Here is a 12,533-nt window from a genome sequence, read left to right on the forward strand (position 1 = left end):
AGTTTAAGTGACTTACTCAGAGTCACATGGTGATGATAACACTGATGTACAGACCATGGCTTAGCCGTGAGGCCACTTTAACTCTAACTATCTCATAAACTGTCTTTATAGTGTAATATTAAAGTTATTTTCTAGCTGGAGCCTAAAATTAATGTCTGACATGCAAAGTGATATGTTGATTTTTAAATCCTTGATTTTAGATGGCTTAAGGATGGACAGCCAGTCCGACAAAGGGATGGAGTGAAAATGATGTCAAATGGACAGAAGCTTGTTATCTCTCAAGCCCAAGTTTCTGATATTGGTCACTATCAGTGTATAGCTACCAATGAAGCAGGAGAACAAAAAAAAGAATTTAATGTGGCTGTTCATGGTATGACATGCAATATCACTTTAAATTACTGGATTAAATAATTTAAAGTATAAACAAATTAATAAAATGTCTCTAATTAGATCAGGATATACTGAAATTGTATGTCTTTGAAGAAAATTATAAATTAATAATATTTAAAATAAAGTCAAGAATTTTAAAATGAGTAAAGATGAATAAATCAGACTGATTTTTAATCTGATAGTGAAATACAAAATATTTTGTATTTTTTAACATAATACACAACCTTTTAAAAGACAAGTAGTAATATTTAAAATAAAGTCAAGAATTTTAAAATGAGTAAAGATGAATAAATCAGACTGATTTTTAATCTGATAGTGAATTACAAAATATTTTGTATTTTTTAACATAATACACAACCTTTTAAAAGACAAGTAGTAATCAACATGTTATGCTATTTTGTTTTTCATAAAGATAATGCAATAGTTTACTATATTTTATCATTAATTGCAGGTTATTTAGGTGATAATAAAGGGTCATATAGTTTGAAACATGTAAACAAACTTCTGATATATTTAGGTACCATAATGGCTCAGTGATTAGTTCAGCTGCTTCACATATTCCTCTTTGGAATCTGCACGTTCACTCTATGTTTGTGTCATTTTTCCTATGAGAACTCCAGTTTTCCTCACAAATTTCCAAAGACTTTTGTGTTAGATTAATTGGTGGCTCTGAATTGGTCCTGCGTAAATGTGTTTGTGTGTGGACTCAGCAATGGACTTTAGATCCATCTAGAATTGACTCCTGCCCTGCAACTGATGCTGCTGAAGTAGCCTGTGGCCCCCTATAATCCTGAAGTGAACTAAGCAGTTTTGTATGATACATGGTCTTTAGTGTGCAATGTAAATAAAATCTGCTATTACTATTATTCTTCTAGCTTCACTCTCTGGTCAGTATTTCAGTTCTCTGTTTTTTTTTTTTGCAGTCCCATATGTCTAATTTTTTATTACTCTTTCAGTTATTAATATTTGGTGGCAGTGTATATATTTTCCAACATTTCAGTTGCTTGTTTTTGTCTATGATAACCCTGTCCTTATTTTTTTTATTCTTTGCTTTACTACAACCTTACCTGCTACTTCAAATTTGTTTGCTAACCTAATAATTCTGGCCACAGTCCTTTGTTATGCTTGTGACCATGGCTTTTTATCCAGTTTCTTTAAGAATTACTTGGATGATTCCATAAGTAAATCACTGGTTTAACAGTTAAACATTTCCATCAGGTGCTGTTGTTCCTTCTAGTGCTGCTTGGTCCTCCTTCTCCTTTATGTGTATCCTCAGTCTCAAAGACTACTGTCTGTGAGAACATGGTCTTTGACAGGACAAGGCAAACAATAGCCCTATAATGTCTGTCTGCCATGGGGCAAAAACTCTGCTATTATCAATTCCCTTCTGTTACTGTGTATTTGAAAACTGAATGAAATAAATGTAATCATTTAAAATTTAAATTCATACATTTTGTTTCACTTAAACAAAAGAAGAGGTGAAAATATTTTGCTGAAGAATTTTTTTACAGTAAGACAGTAAATTGTTTTGAAAATACAAATGAACATGTAGTAAAGTTAAAATATGTGGCATGAATACTATATTGGGATGTACAGTCAAAACCATTAATTGTCAACACAATGAAGAGAAATTAAATCTAAATTCTTTCATATGTTATGAGGAAATCCAAGTTACTTTTTTATAAAATACCATTGGAGTGTAGGTGAGAAATTCCTTTTGTTCGTAGATATTTATTTCATGTAAATTTTTTACTAAGGATAACTTCCACTGATTTTTTTCTTTTTTTTAACATAGTTCCTCCTTCGATTCGCTCTAGTGGACAGTCAGAGCGATCTGTAGTTGTTCATCAGCCTATAACCTTGCAATGCATTGCTAATGGTATTCCAAATCCATCTATTACTTGGCTTAAAGATGGTCGCCCTGTCAGCACTGCCAGAGGAAATGCAAAGGTAAATAAAAAAAGGTTAGGAATCTGTTCAATAGTAGTAGTATGCAAAGAAAGGCTGTTTTTTTATCTGAATGCCTAATTTAGTAAAAAATAAACAATCTATGATACTGCTAAGTATTATCCATTACCTATCTGTCTTACAGTTGGAGTCAATGGGACGAGTACTACAGATAGTAAGTGCACTCCTAGAGGATGCAGGCACATATACATGCATTGCCACTAATGCTGCTGGAGAGGCACAGCAGCATGTTCGGCTGACTGTAAATGGTAAAATCTTTACTCCTCTAATTACATGAGATGTGTTGTATAATGATTATTCTGAATAACAACGCTCTGGTATTCCATAATATCTCTTCTACCAATTTAGCAGAGAAAGATTGATTGTAAATGTATTAAGTGAAGAGTCTGTAATTTGTTCATATAGTATATTGCTTACTTTAAGTTAATCTTCATAAAACATCATGTAATGAGCAATTCTTTATAAAGTTGTCCCTGTTTTATGAAGATTTTTATTTTTCATAGAGCCCCCTACTGTAGAAAATGGTGGAGACATCTTGAACGAGACTGCTATAATTAACAGCCCAATTCAGCTTGAATGCAAGGTATCTGGAAATCCTTTGCCAGGTAATATGCACTTGTTTACCATTTAAGTATATGAAACAGTATATGAAAGGAGGGATATGAGTAGTAAGGGTGTGATCATTGTTTCAAATGGCAGTTCCTTTGTTATTTTTGAAAATAAATTTTTTCTTGACATTTTGTACTTTCTTTGTAGACTTTGAATTTTCATTTTGTAGTTTCATCTTATTTAAGGTGTTATATTATTGTTATATTATCAAATATTATATCATTATGGACCTAGAAAACCATAAGCTCCATTATAAAATGCAAAAGCATTATGTTTTTAATTTATAAAATATGCTTCACTTTAGAATGTAATTTTGCATAGCAAATTAATATATACCATCGGTATGAAGAAATAACTTTAACTTAATGGTTATCATTTGTACTTGTAACTGATTTAACAATTCAGAACTACTAAAACTTGACAAAAATTGTCCACCCTACTCAGGATGACAAAAGGTGTGCGGTAAGTTTTTCCTTTCAACCTAGGACAGACTGTCCTAAGACTTCTGCACAATAAGAAACATCAGCCCTCTACAGTGTGTCTTCTGTATTCATTTTAAATGGTTTTACCCACTTCCATTATTCTTTAGAAACATTTGGAGTAAAATTTTAAACTCAATGTATTTTTTTAACTTATTCCCAGATCATGATGTCTTTTAATCTTCCAAAAAAGTATATACAGTAATCCCTCCTCCATCGCGGGGGTTGCGTTCCAGAGCCACCCGCGAAATAAGAAAATCCGCGAAGTAGAAACCATATGTTTATATGGTTATTTTTATATTGTCATGCTTGGGTCACAGATTTGCGCAGAAACACAGGAGGTTGTAGAGAGACAGGAACATTATTCAAACACTGCAAACAAACATTTGTCTCTTTTTCAAAAGTTTAAACTGTGCTCCATGACAAGACAGAGATGACCGTTCCGTCTCACAATTAAAAGAATGCAAACATATCTTCCTCTTCAAAGGAGTGCCCGTCAGGAGCATATAAAGTCACAGAGATAGAGAAAAGCAAACAAATCAATAGGGCTGTTTGGCTTAAGTATGCGAAGCACCGCGGCACAAAGCTGTTGAAGGCGGCAGCTCACACCCCCTCCGTCAGGAGCAGGAAGAGAGAGAGAGAGACAGAGTTTGTTTTTCAATCAAAAATCAATACGTGCCCTTCGAGCTTTTAAGTATGCGAAGCACCGTGCAGCATGTCGTTTCAGGAAGCAGCTGCACAAAAGATAGCAACGTGAAGATAATCTTTCAGCATTTTTAGACGAGCGTCCGTATCGTCTAGGTGTGCAAACAGCCCCCCTGCTCAATCCCCCTACGTCAGGATCAGAGAAAGTCAGCACAAGAGAAAGAGAAAAGTAAGCTGGGTAGCTTCTCAGCCATCTGCCAATAGCGTCCCTTGTATGAAATCAACTGGGCAAACCAACTGAGGAAGCATGTACCAGAAATTAAAAGACCCATTGTCCGCAGAAATCCGCGAACCAGCAAAAAATCCGCGATATATATTTAAATATGCTTACATATAAAATCCGCGATGGAGTGAAGCCGCGAAAGGCGAAGCGCGATATAGCGAGGGATTACTGTATAAAAATAGGAATTAGTGCTGAGTACTCATCCCATTCTGTGCCAATTGCCATTTATTTATTTGTTTATTTTCCATCCATCCATCCATTTTCTAACCCACTGAATCCGAACACAGCGTCACGGGGGTCTGCTGGAGCCAATCCCAGCCAACACAGGGCACAAGGCAGGAAACAATCCTGGGCAGGGTGCCAACCCACCGCAGGACACACACAAACACACCCACACACCAAGCACACACTAAGGCCAATTTAGAATCACCAATCCACCTAACCTGCATGTCTTTGGACTGTGGGTGGAAACCGGAGCGCCCGGAGGAAACCCACGCAGACACGGGGAGAACATGCAAACTCCACGCAGGGAGGACCCGGGAAGTGAACCCAGGTCCCCAGATCACCCAACTGCGAGGCAGCAGCGCTACCCACTGCGCCACCGTGCCGCCTATTTGTTTATTTTATTGAACAAAAACAACTTTTCATAAAATCAAGTCAAAATCATACAATGAAGAAAACATTCCATACAATCAAGCCGAACATTACAAAACAGAATCCAACTCCTACCCGAGAGAGAGGAGAGCCAACAGTATTGGCAAAAATAAAAAAGAGATGGGAGAATATGCTTTTTCTAAAATTTTACTAATTAGATCTTGCTGTATTTTAAAAACATTTTGAACAGATCCTCTAAGTGAGAATTGTTTCAAATAGTATAGAACATCAGTTATCTACTGACTTATAACAGGAGGGCTGGGATTCTTCTAGTTAAGCAGTCTATGTGCTAGTAGAGTGGTATCGGCAATTACAAAAAGTTTTCCTTCTCCACTTCAAGCCAATCTGGTTGTACACCAAGCACAGTTGTTAATGGGTTTGGAGTGATTGTGACACCAAGGCTGTCTGAAAGTCATTCAAAGATTTATGTCCAAAACAATGTTAATTTGGTGCACTCCTAAAACATGTGACCCAGCAGAGGTTGGATCTTGCCCAGGATATGTTTTGGACAATTTTAAATGAGATAAATATGATCATGAGATATTAAGTGAAAGGTCCTTTCCCCACTGTACCCTAGGATCTTTAAAAATGGGAGAATTTATGATTTTTTTTTGTTGAGTTGCTGTCTTGAGTCTTTAAAACAGATCTGGAATAGAAATGAGTGGGATGTGTGGGAAATCGGTTAGGCTGTTTTTAGCTAAATTTCTGATTTGAAAGTAATGAAACAATTGTGATGCTGGGAAGTTAAATTTCAAGTGTGACTGTTAATAAGATGTAAAAACATTATTTGTATACAATTCTCTTAAGTGTTTTAATCCCTGACATTTTCCAGAGATTAAATACTGTGTAGGTTTGAGAGGGTTGAAAAAGGTGATTATCATGTAGAGGTGCATGATAAAAGCTTCTCTGCCACGAAGTGCACCCTGCATTGGTTCCATATTCTGAGTGATTGATGGGCAAATGGATTATTGGTATATTGACAATAATTAGTACTTACTGGGCCACAAAGCTGGGCATTTAAAGAAGTACAGCAAGATTTTATTTCTATTGCAGACCAGGCTTGTGCTGTATTTATTAATTAAGTTGGGTGGATGGCTCAAATTCCAGATAAATGAGGCTATAATTAAGTCTAACTCCTTAACGAAAGATTTGTTAATGTATATAGAGAAAGAAGCTTAGGAAGGTTGTTCATCTTGACAGTACTGATTCTCCCTGCTAATGTGAGATGGAGTGTAGACCATCTGTTCACGTCTTGTTTGATTTTTTCCAAGCTGATAGCAAAACTTTGTTGAAAAAGATCCTTATATTTACTTGTGATGTCTACCCCAAGATATTTAAACTGCTCTGATAAAATAAATGTGTAGATGTCCAGTATAATATTCTGTATTTTACATTTATGCAAGAAATTTTTTCTCCTCAGCTGTTACATGGTATAAAGATTCCCGGCCAATTACAAGCTCTGCTGGTGTGACACTGCTAAACCGTGGCCAAATACTGCAGATTGACAGCGCTCAAGTGTCAGACACGGGAATCTACAAGTGTGTAGCCATCAATATCGCTGGGACTTCTGAGCTGACGTATAGTCTACAGGTGTATGGTGAGTGTCTAAGAAAGGTTTTTAGGATGTATGATTCATTTTTCTTTTTGTGACCCAAACCAAGCCCCTTTTACTGATGTAGGATGAACTGTTATCTCTCTATTTTATTTTTTAATAAAGCACTGAAGGGGCTTAGCTTCCATAATTCGATATGTTGAAAGCTATTTTTTAAATTCTCTTCACAAATCTATGATTGAGTATTAATAACGTTACCAAGTATGACTATCTTTCCTTATGATTGTAAAGTTTGGAGAGATTGACGTATGTAATTAAAAACAAAATACACAAAGTAATCTATATGGATCATAGCTGATGGAAATTGTTATGTGGTATTATGACACAGACTTGTTGCTGTGTGACTTGAATTTTCATTTCCTAATTTAGTATGACAAATTTATGATACTGAAATATCAATCAGTGACATGATGGTTTAAGGTTTACAGTACATTATATATAAAATAGACTTCTGATATACTGTATTATTATTATTATTTGACAAATGATTAATTTTTGTTTTTATGTTGTATTGTACTTTGTCTGCAGTTCCCCCATCGATCTCGGGGAGCAGCGATATGGTCACTGTAGTGGTTAATAATCCAGTGCGACTGGAGTGTGAAGCCAGAGGAATTCCAGTACCAGGCCTTACGTGGCTTAAAGATGGAAGCCCTGTTGCCAGTTTTACTAATGGTATTCAGGTAACACACAGCTCAGTGAAAGCAGTACTCTAAAAATAGATTTTAACATATGCCAAGTATATTTATTTTTAATAGTGCTTATTGTAAGTTAAGTTTGCAGATGATACCAAAACGGGTTAATTGGCAGATAATCTAGAATTTGTTGAATCATTACAGATGGACTTGGACAGCATACTGGCTTGGTCAGATTTGTGGCAGATGAAATTTAGTGTCAGTAAATGTAAAGTATGACATTTAGGAAGTAAACATCTTCTTCTTCTTTCGGCTGCTCCCATTCAGGGTTGCCACAGCGGATCATCTAAAATTGTTGTCCACATATTGATTTGGCAACATTTTACACCGGATGCCCTTCCTGACATAACCCTCCCCATTTAGGTTTGAATACACAATGGGAGGTATGAAAATCGAAAATACACCTTATGAGAAGGATTTATGACTTGTAATGGATCTACACTGTCAACGTCTTCCATTGTTCAGAAGCCATTAAGAAGGAATGTTAGGTTATATAGTGCAGTGTGTGGAGTACAAGTCCATGGACGTTTTGCTGAAGCTTTGTAATGCACTGGTGAGGCCTCATCAGGAATACTCTGTAGTTTTGGTCTGTAGGCTACTTAATGGACATGGCGCTAGAAAAAGTCCAGAGAAGAGTGACTAGGCTGATTTTATGGCTACAGTGGATGAATTATATTTAAACAAAAGAAGATTAAGAGGAGACATTATTGAAGTGTTTAAAATTATGAAGGGAATTAGTACAGTGGATCAAGGCTCTTATTTTAAAATGAGTTCATCAAGAACACGGGGACACAGGTGGAAACTTGTTAAGAGTAAATTTCACACAAACATGAGGAAGTATTTTTACACAGAGAACCATAGACACATGGGATAAGCTACCAAGTAGTGTGGTGGACAGTAGGACTTTAGGGACTTTCAAAACTAGACTTGATGTTTTTTTAGAATGATTCAATGGATAGGACTGACGAGCTTTGCTGGGAAGAATGGCCTGTTCTCGTCTAGATTGTTCTAATCTTCTAAGCATACAAAATATTATTGAAACATTACAGCTAGTCCACCCCACTGTAAATTTTTACTGTAAGATAATGCTTCAGTTTGGATGGCCAGGTGGGTTGGGTTAACTATTTTCTGATATGATAAGAACTTGTTTAGCTAATAAATGTATCCCCATATCTCATACAGACATTTTTTAAAAGGTGCCAGGGTCTTTGTGTCAACTCGAAGATGATGTTTTTTTTTTATATTCCCACAACTCTTTGTATGGAGAGATACTTCCTAGTTTCCTTCTTAAATCCACATTCCTTTAACAATATCTGTTTTTTAGCTAAAATAATTCTGCTTGATCAACCTCATAAATGTCTTTAAATGTCTTGAAACTGTGAAATAGTTCCTCACATACAGTAACCACTAGTTGAGCCTAAATACAGTGACACTATTTTAGATTTTCATTTTGTTGTACTGTACTTTGCACAGTTCAGTTAAGCTTTGAATGTCACGAAGTCTCTTCAGATCTCCTCATATCTAGCTAGGTCTTGGATTACTTCCAGTGTAGGTTTATACATTTTTGGAAGCAACCATGTTACAGCACCTTATGTCTGCCACCAAGGTCAGTTCTCCCAGAGCTTTCTATAGACCTTAATGGTGAGGCTGCTACTGTGTTGCCTCACTTAAAGAGCCACAGATTCTTGCTCCTTCAGCTCAGGGACAGTGTGCTGCAATCTGACAGGCTGAAGGTAGGCAAATGGCCTCTGGCCAGGTCTCCCTAATCATATCTTTAAAAGGTGAGCATCATCCCTTTCATGAGTTAGGGCAGTGTACTTTCCTTTGTCAGCTCAGGAAGTGTTTGACCTGCTGCCACCTCTCCTTTACCTTAGTCTGTTTTTCTAAGGCCTGCTTTCTGTCTTGTGCATTAATTTCTTACCTTCAGCTTCATTCTCCTACAGGCTAGCTATCACAACAGTTTTGAGTATGTGTATGTAGTGTAGTAATAAGAATTTCACAGTCTGACTGCTTCATTTTAGAGTTGAGACAATGAATGTGAGACTATATTCATTTGATGTGGAATAAAAAATGATACCTTTATTCCCCTAACTTAAATACCCTTGCACTAAACTTGTTTGAATTTTTAAATAAAATGCTTCTATAAACAGTTTTTTATTCTCCGAACATTTTCATTTTTTAACATTCCAAAATAGTGTACAGTATTCTCTAAATGTCCAAATCAATACTTGCAGATACACTTTGCTATTCCAGATGTGCTTCATCTGCTTATCAACCACATTTGATAAGTGAATTTTAAAAGGGGGGATTACTTATTTTAATAGCATATTTTCCACAGAAATTAAAATTATGTTTTATCTGCAGTACAAATTTACCTTGTAGCCAATTAGGATGGAAATTTGGTTGTTCAGCTACAAGGATTACTGAAAAGCAAGTACCTGTTCTAGACTTTTAAGCAAATGTTAATTTGTTAAACCTTTCAGTACACATTATCTTGTTTAGTTTGAAGCTTATGCTAACTCAGTGTGTTTTATTTTTTCTTTTTAAAGCATATGTGATAAATATGATATCTTTTTAAATATTTCAGTCAAAATAGAACTGACCTTAAATCAATATGTGTATTGTTTTTCCCAATTTATCTCAGCTTCTGTCAGGGGGTAGGGTTTTGTCCATTGCAAGTTCTCAGATCAGTGATACAGGAAAGTATACATGTGTGGCAGTAAACGCAGCTGGAGAAGAGCAAAGGGACATCCAGCTTCGGGTTTATGGTGAGTTTAGAAATTAGTATTATTGTATTATTATTTTTTAAACAAATCATTACAAAGCATTTTTTGCATTATTTGTTATTATATTAAATGATACTGCCTCCAAATGGGAAATGCTATGCTAGTCACACAGGGGTGATATTGAGGGACTCAGTCACTGCATTACATCAATTATTTTGTTGACATTGTGGTACCTTCAAAGACAGTATATTACTAAAATGCTGAAACGTCTCCTGAATGAGAAAAAGAGAGCATTCAAATCCAGTGACAAAGAGGCTTTGAAGGATGCACAGCACACTACATTAACAAGCTAATTAAAAGGACAGGCTTAATAATGGGACGCACTTTGGGCCATCTGGGGTTAGTGACAAAGGAGAGAATGTGAACAAAACTGACTGCCATTATGAACAATGTGTCTTCCCTCTGACACACTAACAATGAGGGCCTTTAGCCAACAAATTATTCAGAACTATGTCAGAAAATGTTATTGGGGCTCCTTTATACCAATAGCAGTACACCTGCATAATGCCTCACTGTGGCTTTGGCTGCTAAGTCAGAAGTTTTCTATCTATCTATCTATCTATCTATCTATCTATCTATCTATCTATCTATCTATCTATCTATCTATCTATCTATCTATCTATCTATCTATCTATCTATCTATCTATCTATCTATCTAAAACTGTATATACATTAAATTGTAATGTCACAGCTTTGAGAAAATAGTAAAATAAAACTGAAGTTTTTTTGCATAGAAATAAAAAAAAAGAATTAATCTGCCCATATTTTATTTATATCATGTATTGAAAAATATATAAAAACCTGTTGCATTTTTTTCATAACAGTGCCTCCCGATATCTTGGGTGAAGAGCAAAATGTGTCTGTTGTTATGAATCAGATGGCTGTGATGCATTGCCAGAGCAATGCTGTCCCACCACCTACTCTGAGATGGTTCAAAGATGACCACCCTCTTCTTAGAAAACCTGGCCTTATAATTTCAGAAGATGGAAGTACCTTAAAGGTAGTATTTAAGATCAATGTAGAGGTTTACTTTGATATGTACAGTAACTGTGGTCTGTATATTTGTGTTCACAATTAATATACAATACACCATTGTTGTCATTGACGGTAAGAAAAAATTACAGAAAATTGAAGTCTTTGGTCCTGCATGACTAATCACTTTCTTTTAATTTAAGTCAGTGGTCAAGTTTTGAACTATTAAAATGGCAGTGGAGCAGGATTACTGTACTTTAAATCCAAAAAACAAATTATTTAAACAGTTACCTATGTACAGTAGAAATGTTAAAATACAAAATTATTGATAAGCTTTGGTGTAAATGTTTACAAAGAATTCTGAAGATTTCTTTTCTGCATGTTTTTGTGTATTATACTGAGCACTGGAAGTCTCTTCTAGTTAGTTAATGTTTTATTCTTATATACTGTAGTTGATTGATGATTAAATGTTGGGAGGTGGGGTTTCAAATGTGTAGGTTCTGTTTTTCTATTTGCTATTACTAGGATACCTTTCTCGTTTCACACTCTCTCTGTCCCACTCTCTCTCTCTCTCTCTCTCTCTCTCTCTCTCTCTGTCTCTTTCTCATTCTCTCTGTCTCTGGCTCACTTGCTGTCCTTTTTAAAAAGGTAACAAAATAAAAGAGGAATTTGAAAAGTGGCTTTGATTAAATTTTATTAACTTTATTAAGTCCTATTTACGCAGTGCAGTGTACACCAGCTTTTAGTTTACACACATGTGTGCTCTCATCTGCTGTAAGCAGATTTTAAGGATGTGATCTGTGCAAGAGAGGGCTACACTTAAAAATATTTGTCATTCCAAAGCTGATCTGCAGAGAGAAGACTACACAGTCCCCAGACCTTTGTGTATTTAATATAGAAAAGAAAACACACATTCACATAAAAATGAATTATATTCTCAAAAGGTGGGGAACCATAAGTGAGGGGAACAATTCAGAAAAACATGAGATGCTAAACCAAACCTGTGAAACTAATCAAGTAGCTTAATACACTTTACTTAAATCAGTACCTGAAAGGCAATACCAGTGTCTTTTTAGAAAGTAAGAAAAACACAAAGGTTTTGAATGCACTGACATTATTTGTAGCTTCTTATTAGTCTGTAAAAGAAAATTAACATACTTAAACAACATGAAAATTACTCACATTTATAATAAGAGAAGCACGCAGCTTCACTGAGAAGATAGGGAGACAAAAAGAACAGAACACAAATGCTTCAGTTTTAAACACAAGTTTTTAAAACTCTCATAAATTTATTTTTAAAGGGGAAAACTGAAGATCAACATATTGTTCTGCACAGTCAGTCAGTCAGTCAGTCATTATCTAACCTGCTATATCCTAACACAGGGTGACACGGGGTCTGCTGGCGCCAATCCCAGCCAACACAGGTTGCAAGGCAGGAACAAA

General features: G+C 35.6%; 1 protein-coding gene across 1 annotated transcript in view; it reads left to right on the forward strand.

The window, feature by feature from the left end:
- Positions 1 to 12,533, forward strand: part of hmcn1 (hemicentin 1) — a 281,768-nt gene that overhangs the window by 173,662 nt on the left and 95,573 nt on the right. Inside the window, exons 34-41 of the mRNA XM_028811373.2 lie at positions 201 to 370; positions 2,186 to 2,340; positions 2,483 to 2,606; positions 2,862 to 2,963; positions 6,449 to 6,625; positions 7,169 to 7,320; positions 9,977 to 10,100; positions 10,943 to 11,118. Coding sequence (XP_028667206.2) covers positions 201 to 370; positions 2,186 to 2,340; positions 2,483 to 2,606; positions 2,862 to 2,963; positions 6,449 to 6,625; positions 7,169 to 7,320; positions 9,977 to 10,100; positions 10,943 to 11,118 — 1,180 coding nt within the window. The remainder of the gene's footprint in view (positions 1 to 200; positions 371 to 2,185; positions 2,341 to 2,482; positions 2,607 to 2,861; positions 2,964 to 6,448; positions 6,626 to 7,168; positions 7,321 to 9,976; positions 10,101 to 10,942; positions 11,119 to 12,533) is intronic.

The sequence above is a fragment of the Erpetoichthys calabaricus genome, chromosome 10, assembly GCF_900747795.2.
Source record: "Erpetoichthys calabaricus chromosome 10, fErpCal1.3, whole genome shotgun sequence".
Classification (NCBI taxonomy): domain Eukaryota; kingdom Metazoa; phylum Chordata; class Cladistia; order Polypteriformes; family Polypteridae; genus Erpetoichthys; species Erpetoichthys calabaricus.